Source organism: Pristis pectinata, chromosome 14 (genome assembly GCF_009764475.1).
Source record: "Pristis pectinata isolate sPriPec2 chromosome 14, sPriPec2.1.pri, whole genome shotgun sequence".
Taxonomy (NCBI): Eukaryota; Metazoa; Chordata; class Chondrichthyes; order Rhinopristiformes; family Pristidae; genus Pristis; species Pristis pectinata.
Window position 1 is genome coordinate 36,728,684 of NC_067418.1, and position 14,839 is coordinate 36,743,522.

The 14,839-nt window shown below is 37.4% G+C and overlaps 1 protein-coding gene across 1 annotated transcript in view; it reads left to right on the plus strand.

Moving 5' to 3' along the window:
• Window positions 1-14,839, plus strand: part of ddb1 (damage-specific DNA binding protein 1) — a 57,161-nt gene that overhangs the window by 27,417 nt on the left and 14,905 nt on the right. The window contains exons 14-22 of the mRNA XM_052029244.1: window positions 84-247; window positions 1,772-1,879; window positions 3,718-3,925; window positions 5,456-5,551; window positions 7,486-7,597; window positions 10,454-10,577; window positions 11,807-11,971; window positions 12,602-12,696; window positions 13,257-13,427. Coding sequence (XP_051885204.1) covers window positions 84-247; window positions 1,772-1,879; window positions 3,718-3,925; window positions 5,456-5,551; window positions 7,486-7,597; window positions 10,454-10,577; window positions 11,807-11,971; window positions 12,602-12,696; window positions 13,257-13,427 — 1,243 coding nt within the window. The remainder of the gene's footprint in view (window positions 1-83; window positions 248-1,771; window positions 1,880-3,717; window positions 3,926-5,455; window positions 5,552-7,485; window positions 7,598-10,453; window positions 10,578-11,806; window positions 11,972-12,601; window positions 12,697-13,256; window positions 13,428-14,839) is intronic.

Here is a 14,839-nt window from a genome sequence, read left to right on the forward strand (position 1 = left end):
TGATTTTGTTATATAAAGAGTTCTTAGCAGTCTTCAATAAACAGTCATAGAATTTGACAATCCACATTTTTAAATTCCATCAGTTTTATAGAAATGGAGCATGAAGTGGCCTGTCTGGATATCACTCCATTGACTGAGGGAAGCAGTATATCACCCCTATGTTCTGTGGGCCTTTGGACAGATATTTCAGCCCAGATCCTCAAACTACCATCATTTGAAATCCTGCATAAGGAGATGCTTGGAGGAGGTAAGAGAGAGGCAATATAGAGTTCAACATTGAGATTATTGTTTTAAAGAGTTTTATTTAAGAACTTGTATCTTAAAAACTGCCTTTCTTTATTATGTTGAAAAAAAATTATGATTCCTCTTACCATGAAGTAATCAAGGGAAAATATTAATATTCAAAGACCAGAAAATTATTTGCAGTTAACATGTAATTATCACAAAGCAAAAATAACATTTATTTTTAACATACATTATTCAAGTACATTAACAGCAAAAAATACATTTAAAAAATCACAATGCTTGCTTGCTACCTTTTGGATCCATGTGATTCATTTTCTTTGAGCTGTGGAGGGAAAGAGGTCATGGCTTCATTGGGCATTTTCAGTATCACACCTGTTAATGTGGGAAGTTGACAGGTAAGTTTTTCTTTTAACATATTTGCTCTTTTAGATAGTCTTTGGAAAGGGTCTTTGCATGGAATAAAGAGTTTATTGTGGTAGACATGGCCCTAATTCTATTTAAGTCATGTTGGTATCCAGCTTCCTTACTGGCTTACAACCACTTCTCCACCTCCCTGCACCCCTTGTTCTCAGTTCTCATCCAAACCTCAAGTGTGTACATAAGCAGCCTGTTTTCAGATCCTCCCCCTCGTTTCTTGCATAGCAGGTGCCTCCACCCTTCCCTAGGTCCACTTCTGTTCCATTCCCCTGGTTCATCCCCCCATGGAATGTCTTATCCAAAAAATCCCACCATGCCCAAGTATGACAAAACCTACTGATATTGGGCCACAGTGTCACCACTGGTGAGGGGAAGGAATTTGGGGAAGTGCAAGAGGCTGGAATTGGAGGAATGCAATGATCAAATTGCTGAAGGACCAGAGGAGGTTACAGAGATAAGGAGGGCAAGACCTTAGACCAATTCTAAAATTAGAATTAAATTACATCTGGGGGGTCCTAGAGCATATTTTGCAATAGGTTATTTTACAGGTACAACAAGTAATTAGGAGAGCTAATGTTACTGATCATTGCTGGGGGGGATTGAATATAAAAATAGCGAGGTTAAGCTTCCTTAATGTAGAGCATTAGTGACTATCCTCTGGAAATAATTCAAAGGAGGTTTACTAGACTGCTACCTGGAATGGGCATATTTTCTTACGAGTTTGGATGGGCTGGGATTGTATCCATTTGAGTTTCGAAAAGTGAGAGGGAACTTGATTGAAATATTTAAGATCCAAATGGGATTTGAGAGCATGGATGTGGGTAGGATATTTCTTTGGAGATGATCCAGAAAAGTCTCAGCAGTCTTACTTCTCTGCTAGACTTTGTGGGGAATCCAGTGGTGGAAAGCAGCTGGGAAATTGTGGGAGCCCCAAAACTTAACGGACATTTAAGTTGAGAAATTCCAGCGGTTCCAGGTGAAACTGCCAGTAATAAACAGAAAACTTTAGGGCACAGTGTTACAATTTTACCATCATAATTTACTGTTAAGTTTTTTTCCTGAAATGCAAATTCTTGTTCTATTTTCTATTCTTCCTGTTTTATTGCAGAGATCATTCCACGGTCCATTTTGATGACAACATTTGAAGGCAGCCATTACCTGCTGTGTGCTTTGGGTGATGGAGCTCTCTTTTACTTTGGACTTGAAATAGAAACAGGTATATTAATTGTTTCATGCATGAGGAACTGTTTTGTGTTGTCTAGCAGCAGAAAGGTTATAGTTTATGTTTGAAGCTTTAGCTCAATGTTTTCTATCTTCACATCAGGATATAGAAAGGATGCAAAGTGCTAAAAATTTTATCAATTTGGAGTCTTTCTATTTTCTGAATATATCTTGGGGGAGGAAAAATGGAAGAGCAATACAGTAGACGTGTTGATGCACATAGATTTGCTTTTGTTTCACCCAGTTGTAATCTTATATTTTGAAACCCATTTAACTGTTACATGCCTGGTTCTGCATATGGTAAACAAATCAGATTATCTGCATTACCTATGGTATAGTAGATGGAGTCGTATTTGATATACTGTTCGCTTTTAAAACATCAACCAATAGTTATTCATAAGTAGATATTGAGAGATGTTAATCATCTTGCATTTTCTAGTTGCATTTATTAAATGGAATAACTGTATCAAATATATTGTGATAACTGATAAACAACCCCCTAGCCATATCAAATATCAGTTCTTGTGATTAATTTTGTACTTAAAAATGGAGCCACAAGTGTATACCTAGTCTATCTGACATAACTCCTTCCTTTCTTTTTGATTGGTATCCAGTGATGCTGGTGGATCTGTGAATAGCTCAGTCACTTGATTCTTGGTCCTTCTTCCACCCTTGGGCCTTGTTCACTTCCAAGTACTATACAAGCCATACAAGGTCCACAATCACAATTGTTCTCTACAATCCACTTTGTGGAGCACTCATGATGAACATCTTTTGTATGAATGCTGTTTTTGTCATGTTACTCTACCACTTTCAAATCCACGGCCATAATCAGAATAATTGTACCTGTCTATTTTTGTTCCTTGCCACTCTAGAAACCGCATGGCTCTGGCACAAATGGTTGCACATTCTCCAGCCTCCCAGAAAACTCCCTCTTCCCCGGCTCCCCACTTCTCTTTTCCTGCCACCACCATACCTTGCCTCCCCACTGTATGAGACATTTCCTTTCAGACCCAGAAGTCATTTTCTGCACAGATCCACGTGCACTAATTCCTCAGAAATACTGAGGAGCAACTGGTAATGTTTTTATTCCCCCACTCACCATTCCAATTCCTCCTTAAAATCCGTGTATTTGATTGTCGATGACAGGGATTAAAATGGTTATCAGTTTTCTCGTTGGATCTCAATCAGCAAAATGCTTAAAGTCCACATTGTTTCTTGTGTTAATGAATAGGAGACATAAAAAATGTAAATATATTGCTGATGCACTAAAGGATAGTCTTGATGTTGGTTTCCAAGATATGTTGTTGAGGCAGTACTAAGTTAGTGACTCGTATGTTTTATTCTGAGGTTCCATTAATTCCATCTCCTTTGAGAATAACCATCAGATGTATTAAAAACAAATGAATTTAAGAAGTGTAAAGCACTCAGTAGACCAATCTGGATCAGAAGATTCCACTTAAATTTCTGATTTTTGTTGAATTACCTAATGGAGCTGGAATAACATTAAAGTTGCTAAATTTTGTTTCTGTCTGCATTTTGTGAATAGAAAAATTGTCTAGGTTTGTAACTTCTACTCACTTTTGTTTGACCTGCTGAAAATTCATTCACTGGAGACGTGGTCAGGCTCAGCTGTGACCTCACTGTGGTTGAACAGTTTGATAGCATTCGCTCCCTTGTGTTACATATGAATAAGTCATTTAAGTAAAGTGGCAAGTACATTTGAAAGTGCACACTCAGGAAAGAAGAAAAAATTAGAACAGGAGAGAAGTAAAAAGAACACTTATGTTACTGATGCTAAAAAGCTAATATTTTTACTTGTCTTTTTTTTAGGTTTGCTGAGTGATCGTAAGAAAGTCACACTGGGGACCCAACCGACAGTGCTGCGAACGTTCAGATCTTTGTCCACCACAAATGTCTTTGCCTGCTCAGATCGTCCTACTGTCATTTATAGCAGCAATCACAAGCTGGTCTTCTCAAATGTTAACCTCAAGGAAGTAAACTACATGTGCCCTCTTAATTCCGAGGGATACCCTGATAGGTTAGTGATGAATGAATTATTTTGAGAAATATTTTAAAACTTTATTGGATTAAGTTTTTTAAAACTGATTTGCAGGATGCAAGTATTGCAGGTTTGCCAACACATTACTGTCCATCTCTTAATTCCCTGTGGAAGGTGGAAGATTACTGCTACCTTGAATCACTGCAATGCATGTAATTAAGGTGATCTTGCACACTATAAGGAAGATATTTTCTGCATTTAGATTAAGAAATGATATATTTCCTGTTAGGATGGAGTGAGACTTGAGTGTGATGGCATTTGCACGTATCCACTATCCTTTTCTGCATGTTTGGGCAGTATTATTTAAGGAGCCTGAGTGAGAGAATGCATCTTGTAGATTGCACACTGTTGTCGTGCTGCACCAGTAGTAGAGGGAATGAACATCTATGATGGTGTTTTATCCTGAATTGTATCAAGCTTCCTGAGTGTTATTCTAGTTGCATAGATTAAAAGCAATTCTTTGGCTGTAAAATGCTTTAGAATGTCATCAGGTTAGGAAAGGCACTGTGTATGTGTGTGTGATATGTATGTGTGTGTGTGTGTGTGTGTGTGTGTGTGTGTGTATATATATATATATATATATATATATAAATAGATATATATAAATAGATATATATATATATAGATATATATATATATAGATATATATATATAGATATAGATATATAGATATATATATATATAAAAAAATAAAAAAAAAATTCTTTCACTAGCTGGTTGCCATGTTCCACAACCCTAGCCTTTGACTTTTCCATTTCATTGCTGCTTTACTACTGAAGCCTTACAGCATGCAACTATCACTTTAAGATCCTGACCATTGTTGCATTTTTAAGAATCATCTTGATACCTGTCCTTCTGCTTTTGTTGCTATATTTGTGCCACAGGGTATTAATTTGGCACCTTCCTTTCTCAAGGAACTACACTTATCCTTTTATATGTATTAGCTCTTCCCACTTGTCTTTATTGTATGCCCAATGTATTTCATGTTCTGCCTTAACCTTGCTCGCACTTCACTTTGCTCTAATATCATTGAATTGTGCATTGCAAAAGCAGGCCTTTGACCACTGTGCACTTTTGAATTCATCTAATTAATTTGTTCAATTAATCCTTCTTCCACAAGAACAAAAAAACAGGAACAGGAGTAGGCCGCTCGCCTCAAGCCTACCCCACCATTCTATATGATCATGGCTGATCTGTGTTGGCCTCCTCTTCTTTGCCAGTTCTCCATTACCCTCAATTTCTTCCTGAATGCTTTGTCATCATTATTTTCCTAAACCATCATTCAGTTTTCATCTGAATGTTACAACTGAATCTGCTTCCACCTCTCCTTGAGGAGTATATCTATATATTTTATATTCTGAAAACATGTTTTGCACTACAAAAAATCAGGGTAATGATTTGGAAAATCTTTGTTCAAGCTGTTTTTGGGTGATAAAATCTCTGTTTGCCTCCTGGGTGTTGGGTTAATTGCTGTGCTCTATCTAATTTTCTCTTATTCCTGTCTCTCAGTTTGGCTTTGGCCAACAACAGCACTTTAACTATAGGAACCATTGACGAGATTCAGAAACTACACATCCGGACGGTGCCACTTAATGAGTCTCCAAAGTAAGTGTTCCTTACTAAGTGCACATCACATCAAACGCAAAAATTGTTTCAAGATGTTGACTGTGTGCACAGTATTGTTTGAATGCATTAAGCATTTTTTATTATATGGAGATGGGTATATAAAAGCCAACTAGCTTGAAAGCTAGTTAGCTTTTTATACTAGCTTGAGAATTGACTTTAATACAGAATAATTAATTTTTTAACTGTAGTGGGTTATTGAGACTTTGCAAAGGTCATGTAAATGATGGAGGTGTTTTCTTACCTTAGATGATGACAACACAACTGAAAACTCCCACCTCTGAGAATACAGTTAGGAAAGGGTCAATAAAGGTTCTACATCTAAACTTCAGAAATTCTATGTTGAGACCATTTGATGTTAAATTGGGCATCAAAGTGATCTGTGCCATTCTTGGGAATGTGTTTGAAGCAGCGACTATAAGCAGTGGGCGAACGTTTATAGAGATCATGTCATTTATGCAGAAGCAAATAAGCACATCTTTGTAGAAGTCAATAATTCCCATTGAAGGATAAAATGCAAGTGAAGTATAACAAAATATTTAACAAGAAAAATATAAAAATCTGTGATTGCTATTTATTGGGGCTGCTCTTAGTTCATCAGGTACATTGATACCCAAGTTTCCATATGGCATTTCCATGCAAACAGATAGAGTAAAGATTATTTTTTCCTCATGCCTAATATGTAATCATAGTGTTCATTGCTTACCCCGTATGTCTTCTCTTCAGATTCTTATTACTTGGTAAGTTAACTAAAATTAAGTAGCACTTCTAGTTCAGCAGTTAACTTGGTTTGCTATATTTGATCTCAGAGCCTTGGGCTCAAGAGATGAAAAAACTTGTTATTTGCTATTCGTTATCCAGTGGCTGAACTGTCATGCCAAATATGGTAAAATAGCTTGTTAACGTGTTCACAGGGAGTGTGCTAACGTTTGGAAGAATTATTAAGTGCAGATTGATAGGCAATTGCTTCCTATTGAATTATACCAGACAAATGCCAATTGCCAGCATGATGAAATGAGAAAGAGGGTACAGAAATCACAGGTGCCATAGTGCTATTGAGGTTGATGCTCTTTGTAAACTTTGAAGTGATTTACTTTTATGTCATAAAGCTTTAAAATTACTGAGACTTTAAAAGAGGGTTTCCATGAATAAAAAGAATTTGATTGTAACTAAGACTGTCGATCACAGTTAACACAAAGGGAAATCAATGTTTTTTATATAAAAAGTCAATTATGCCTATATTATCTAAAAAGAAAAAATTTGTTTTTTATGGCTGAAAATGGAGGAGTGAGCCCAGTGCTGAGAGTTCAATGTGCACCATGAGGCTCCACTGGGTGTTGAAGTCAACAGCTGAAATGTTTTTAACTAAGGCCTCTAAGGATCCTGAACTAAATTGGTTAAACCTGTATCTTTCAGTGAAATATTATTAATGCATATGATGAACATGTTCAGTTTTTACGACTGAATTGGGGAGTTCGATGGCACCTGTGGTGATTTATATTTAAATTTTAGTGTCTATCCATTATTCTATCTGTTATTCCTTTGACTAATACATTGGGTGCAGTGAGCATCATGGGGAAGTAACAGAAGCTAATTAATGTAGGATCAACAGAAAAAAATTAATGAAAATGGCATAACATTGCTCAATATTTTGTTCAGTGAACTTGCTACAGCATTATTGATGGAATGTTGTTGATGTAGTATCTAATTAAGTACAGATGAAGGGTCTCAACCCGAAACGTCAACTGTCTCTTCCTTCCAGAGATGCTGCCTGACCCACTGAGCTCTTTGGCAGCTCGTTTTTTTTCTCTCTAATTAAATACATCAAGGTCATTTTGACAGTTGAAGTGAAATTTGGACCTGGGTTCCTTTTAAGTTTGTTTTTGTGCTTTATCTTACTACTACTTCTTGTGCAGGAGAATCTGTTACCAAGAAGCATCACAGTGCTTTGGTCTGGTAAGCAGTAGAGTGGAAGTATTAGATCCCAGTGGAGGCACCTCTGTCCTGAGACCGAGTGCCAGCACTCAGGTAAAAAAAAATTATGTTATTTTTAGTTTTTGGATGCCAGAGTCCTTTTTCAAAATAAAAATGCTGTTTGATTTTTTTAATCAGGGAAAACCTCTCAAGGTGTAACACAGAGGAAAAAGGAGCATGCACCTAGTGTTTGTGAGAGGGCTTGGTGATGTGAATAAGAGCTAGGTCACAGTCTTTAACTTTGTATATTTCTAAAGGAGATAGAGGACTCGTGCATATGGAGAGGAGTTTCCAAAAAATGGAGCCAAGATAGCTGAAAGTACTCCATGATTATGGTGGGGAGTATACACAGGAAGTTAGTCAGTATAGTTTCATCCCTGAGAAAGGATAAGCGGACCTTGTCAGTAAAGAGTAGATTTAAAAGATTGATTTGTGGAATGAGGGAATTGTCCTGTAAAGCACATTCAAGTAAGCTTGGCAATACCCACTTTATTCTCATTGGAGCTTAAAAAAAAGGAGATGTGATCTTATTGAGCAATAAACGATTTGGAGAAGGATTGACACTGCAGCTACTGAGAGCAGAGAGTCCAGAATACTGGATGTGGTTTCAGGATAGACTGTCAACCACTTATGGGGGTGGAAATGAATCATGGAATTGTAGAATGGTTACAGCACACACAGAGACCATTCTGTTCATCGTGTCTGCACTGGCTCTCTACCAGAGCAACTCACTCATTCCACCCTTGGCCTCCTCTCCATAATCTTGCAAACATTTCCTTGCCATATATTTATCCAATTCCCACTTGAAGGCTGCAATGGTACCGGCCTCCACAACACCAGTGGGCAGTGGATTCCAGCCATATGCTGTTATGTTTAAAACAAAAATTCCTTATGTCACTCTTAATTCCTTTGCCTTTTTTTTAAACTTTTGACCTCTTCTACTCAACCCCTCAACCATGAAGAATAGCCTCCCACTTTCCACTTTGTCTAAACCTCTTATCATTTTATATGCTGCAATTGGGTCTCCCCTTAGTTTTCCCTTTTCCAAAGAAAACAGACCCAGCTTCTGTAACCTATGTTTGTAACTGCAGTCTTTCATACCAGGATTCCCTCCAATGCCTTCACATACCTCCTATAAAAGTAGTGACTAGAATTGAACAGAATACTCCATTTCAGGCCAGGATAATGTTTTATAAAGGTTCAGTAGGATTGGCCCAGAATTGTGTTTGCCTTAGTAACCATTTTCTCAACCTGCCCGCCTCTTTCAATGTATTGTGTGCACACATAACCCAAGTTTTTCTGCTCTTCCACCCCTTTTCTATGCTTTTTTCTGTATTTCCTCTTCTTTTTAACAAAGTTCATCACCTCAGATTTCCCCACTTTAAATCTCGTTACTGCCATGTATCAGTCTATTTATAACCTGCTGATATTTATCACTATTGTCTTTGCAATTCACACTGAGAATAAGTTTCTTTACAAAGGGGGTTTGTAAATCTTTGTAATTTTATTGCTTAGTTGCTGGATATATTCATGTATGAAATTAATAGATTATTGGATAAAAAGAGGATTGGGGTATATGGTATCAGGCAAAGGATCCTCTTGGCATAGGATCAGCAATGATCAATGGTAGAACAGGATTAAAGTGCTGGATGGCCTTGCTTCTGTTTCTTCTTAAGTACAATCATTGGATCAGAAGATGCAAGGGAACATAAAGGGGATAGTTGTAGAAATAGAATCATGTTGGGATTTTTTTTTTCAGGCTTTAATAGATTTGAGTTTAATCTATTTGAAAAAGAGGTGATGCTCAGAGTTAAATTATGGGGCTTAGGACAATGAATGAGGGGGGCTTTGTTCAGGAAAGGATGTAGGCAGCTGAGTTTTGGATAATTTGCGATTTGTGGAAGTTGGCAGGACATCGGAGAATTGTAGTCTGGGGGTACGCATTAATAATTAACTGACAGCCCGAGTTTAACCAGTTTAGTTCAGGTTCTGTGGTAATGGAGAAAAGATGGGATTGAGGCAACATAGTGTGACAGGGATGAAGTAAATGATTGTGGCAACTGTATAGAGTATAAGTTTGAAGGTGGACTCTAGATTATTGCAAATACTGAGGTTGTATGCCTCTGGTTTAGCCAGAGTGAATAGTCTGGAAGGATGTTGGATGTAATATCATGAAAAAGAACTTTGGCTTTCTCACTGCTCCACATTTGGAAATGATAGCCCACCAATAACTATGTCAGTGAGACAGTCTTGCAAGTACAGGTGGTGAAACAAAGAAGTGGAGTTTACCTTTGGTCTGTGGGCCAGTTAGTAAAGTTTAACATGCACTTAAGAAGAATCCGAGATAGAATTGGGGATAACTAAAGGAACACAAGTGTGATACCAATGTTGAAACTAGTAGGAGAGGAATTTTGCAAGGATTTCTCTGCATCGGGCCATGGTGGAAGTGTGGAAGTATGGAAGTGGGCAGTGGATTACACTGTTAGTGCTCTGGAGTACTTGTGGAGAAGTCGAGCATCATGATCACGGTTAAAAGGATTTCGGTGCATGTGACCAGAGTGATCTTAGGGCTATGTGTAGATTCAGCCAGGCTGACAGGGATTATAGGAGAAATTATTTCATGCTGCTGCTATGTTCAGGACAACCTTTTTGTAGAAGGAGTGGCATGGGTTTGAAAGGAAGAGAAAGATTGCCTGGATAGGGTAAATCGGGGCCAGAAAAATCGATTGAATGTCCAGGAAGTGGGTGGGTAATACTGGACCCAGGGCTTTAACAAATATCATTATTAAAAAATATTAATTAAAAATGCATTGATATGTTAAAAATAGAAAATGTCCTAACCTGAAAATGTCCTATATTGCTACTTCACAGCCATGGTTTACTTAAGTATTCTTTATGTTCCCTTTTAAGGCTCTTTCCACCAGTATCAGCTCCAGTAAACTTTTCCCAAGTAGTACCTCTCAGCATGAGAGCTCATTTGGGGATGAAGTGGAGGTGCACAATTTACTAATCATAGATCAGCATACATTTGAAGGTAAAAGATTACCTCTCCCTCAGAATCTACTCTTTGCTTGATGTTTCTCTAGTCTCAGCAATCCTCTGCACGTTTCCATTTCAAGCACCTACAAGTACTTCACAGGTCTTTTGTTTTTCCAAAGCTGTTTACAAGCAGTAGCCAAATAATTTAAGGCTTCGTTATGAATTATTTATTTGCTATATTATGATTTAAAAAAAGAACTAATTGTTATTTTTAACTGTGTGTTGTGTTGCATTCTTATCGAAAAAAAAGCAGCTGTCAGGATAAATTAGAGGTATTCACAATTTGATTCTATTGATCATATGGACACTGAGAATAAGTAGGAGGTAAAATATAAGAGACAGAATATTCTTATATCTTTCACTCCATTGTTTAGCAACCAAAAAAAAACTTGACTTATAGCTCCTTTCATGTTATCCCAAATGTTGTCATTGTAATTTACCAAAATGAATATTACAGGGCTTAAACTGAGAAAGTTCTACTTTTCCCAAAAGAAAATTAACGATTTTGGTGTAAGTAAACCAAGTTGATAAATGCAATTAATTTTGGTGTATAAATTATTTCCTTTACATACTTGCATTATTAGATATTTAGATGTATGACTTGTCTGTCTATGATCTCCATGGTTTTGCACGGAGTTCTTTTTGGTAATCTTCAAAATTTTGGTTGTCTGGAGGCCAAAAAAAAGGCTCAAGCATGTTTCTTTCTTTTATTCAAATTTCTGCTGAAATTAATTCAAGATAATGTCTGAATTTTATATGATATCTTGCATTTTATCACCTATCAGACTATAGATAGTCCATGGTTGAGGCAATGCACCGTCATAGATCTATTTTGGGTTTGCGGCCAAAAGAAAGTGAGAAGTGTTGGTGCTTTTTTTTTTGCCCTCTGACAAGTTTCAGAGCCATTGATTCCAAGAATGTTGGTCAATTTCAAACCTCTTCACCATTGTGGGAAGTATTAATGAACCAGATGACCATGGTGATTGACACAAGTGCATTTATACTTTCCACAAAATCATTGGAATAGTGCAAAGGAGCAAGACCATTCACTTTTTTATTTTCTGTCTGGAATAGCAATCATGTCAATTATAGCAATTGATTTGTACCTTTTATTGAAGCTAAAAGCTTTTGTGTCTTTTTTATATTTTTTATCGGCTTGTACTTAATTAGATTGGATTTTGGATACCCTATGATTTTAACAATGGCTTTTTCTGCTGTTTTCAGTTCTTCATGCTCACCAGTTTCTTCAAAATGAGTATGCACTAAGTATTGTGTCCTGCAAGTTGAGCAAAGATCCCAATACTTACTTTGTCGTGGGCACGGCAATGGTTTATCCTGAAGAAGCAGAACCAAAACAAGGACGAATTATTGTGTTCCAGTACTCTGATGGTAGGTCAATGTTCAGCTTGTATTTAATGTTGACTAATTTTTGAATAATCTACTTATCCTTTTGCTTTTCATCTAGTCTGCAAACCCAATATCAGAGTTCACCCTTCCCCCACCCTGTGCAAACTGTGATCTCTACTCTAAGGCACTGGCCCTATATTGCAGACCTGCAGCTGCTCTTGCACCAACATTGACCAGCACTAATCCATAGTTTACCACTTCTCATTATTGAGTTTACTGAACCATTCAAATTTGATCTGTGTTGTCGTAGTGAATTATGGACCTGAGAGTCTCCAGTGTATTTTTCCTGAGCAGTGTTAACATATAAAGTCTTCTGCTTATTAATGAGCAGTGCTGATCCATGCTTCTAATTCTGCACATTTAGGAATGGATCCAATTCCAGTCCAGAATTGCTCCTTTGATTTCCCTGTTCAGTAATCATAATAGATTTCTTACAGCTAATACTGCCTTCACTTTCCTCCAGGGCAGTTAAGCAGATTAGGTACCATACTCATGATTCAGTTAGATTGCTCGTACACTGATGTATTGGTTTATTTACGCTCTTCACACTTGTTAATGATTCAATCTTGAAAACATGAGAAATGGCATTCTTTTAAATGTTTCATTCAACAGGTAAACTTCAGACAGTAGCAGAAAAAGAAGTAAAAGGTGCTGTATATTCCATGGTGGAGTTCAATGGCAAGTTGTTGGCAAGCATCAATAGCACGGTAGGTTAATCTTTGTAAGACTTTTATAACCTTTTCTGAGGAAGCTGAAAGCTTTTCTTTTTATATTAGTCTAACAGGTGATGTAATTTTTTCTGTGATGCAGGCTATTTTTTTTAAGTGAAAATTAAAATAAGAGTGTTTGCTCTCTGCTGTTCATTTTTTAAAAAATTGACAGATCCTCCTGCTGCACATAACCCCTTATTGAATATTCAGTTGCCTTTAGAGGATATGCATCTTAACCTTGGGTTGGCACATGAGTATTTTATCTTTTTCTGCTTCCTCCCATGCTATGGAAGAAGAAGATTTAAAAGGTTCAGTTCCACTTGTTTTCAGACTGAGTTTAGTCACCAAATCTGGTTCCAACAAACTCTGAAATTGCAGTTTTGTCTTCAATTACATTTCTCAATGTGAGAATGAGAATTCATTTTAATCTGTAATATTTTAGACTTAAAATGAGTCAAAATTAGTAATTAAAATCTCATTTTTGAATTATGGCATTTTGTAAAGCACACTAATTATTATTTCTTCACATTTCATGTAGCAAAATATTTTCATTATAGGTGCGATTATATGAGTGGACTGCTGAAAAAGAGCTACGCACAGAGTGTAACCACTACAATAATATCATGGCCCTTTACTTGAAAACAAAGGGAGACTTTATCCTTGTGGGAGATTTGATGCGCTCAGTGCTGCTGCTTGCTTATAAACCAATGGAAGGCAATTTTGAAGAGGTACAATGCAAATTGAGTTTGTATCACATTTTTCATTATTTTTTGAATTCTTATGCTGCTCTGAAAGACCTAACCATTTTGTCTTCTAACATGTAGGCTTTGAAATTGTTGTCAGATGAATGTTCATCCATAAAAATAACACAACTGCCTGGCTTTGGACTGCTTTGCAGAGGGAGAACATACTTGCCCTACCAGTGGTGCAGAGGATCATCAGATGTGATCCTGAAATGAGAGAGCTGCTCTATATGGAAAGATTTGAGCAAAATGGGTCTATATTTTCTCGGATTTGGAAGGGAAATGATGTTGTAGAGTAGAAAGGAGAGAAACAAAGGACTGCAGATGCTGGAATCTAGATGAAAAACATGATGATGCTGGAGGAACTCAGCAGGCCAGGCAGCATCTGTGGAGAAAAGCAGGCAGTCAACATTTCGGGTCAGGACCCTTCTTCAGGACTGAAGATAGTAAAAGGGGAAACCCAATATATAGGAGGGAAAAGCAAAGCAGTGATAGGTGGACAAAAGAGGGGAGGCAGGGTGGGCACAAGGTGATGATGGGTAGATGCAGGTAAGAGACAGTGATAGGCAGGTGCTGGGGAGGAGGGGAGAGCAAATCCACTGGGGGATTGGTCAAAGGTAAGGAGAGAAAGGAGAAAAAAAAGGCGGAAAAAGAGAGGAAAGGAAAGAAGCAGAATGGTGGTGGTGGGGAGGGGAGGTTGTGGGGAATGGGTGGGAGGGGTGGGGGGCAAACATACTGGACTAAATTTTTTGCAAAGCTACACGGCAGTTGTGCAACCACCAAACCTGCTTTCTTTAGCTCAATCCCTTGTGCAAACTTCTGCATTGAAGTGAACTCCAACCTTTTCTGTGAGGACCTGAATAACACAGGGTCTTATTCATTGTCAGTCCCACAGAAACGCCTCTACAGCCAGTGAAGCCACACCTCATTAGAACAAGTTCTAGAAAACACTTATATATAATTAAACATACAAGCATTCTCCGGGTTACATAAGAGTTCTGTTTCTGAAGACTGTAAACAGATTTATCCTTAAAGTAGAAATGAACAATTTCAATGGTACAGAATCAGAAATGCCTCAGCAATGGCTGGTTTTGATGGCCTTAAAGTGTCAATGGATGTTATGTTGTTGGATGAAGTTCTTCACAAGTGTCAAAAGTAGAGATTGGTTTGTTAGTTTCCAAAGCAAATCTCTTAAGTGACCTCTGGCTGTGAACTGGCAGCCCTGTATTCTTAACAGACAATGGTGTCTGTTTGATTACTGCAGGGAGGTTACCTGTAAACAGTTCTTTTTTGAAGACCAATTGTCTTTTGAATTAACTTGGTGCTATCCCTATTCCATTACTCCTGAAATGTTTGCATTTCTGTAACTAGTATTTCTGTCTTGAAAGATTCTTCAA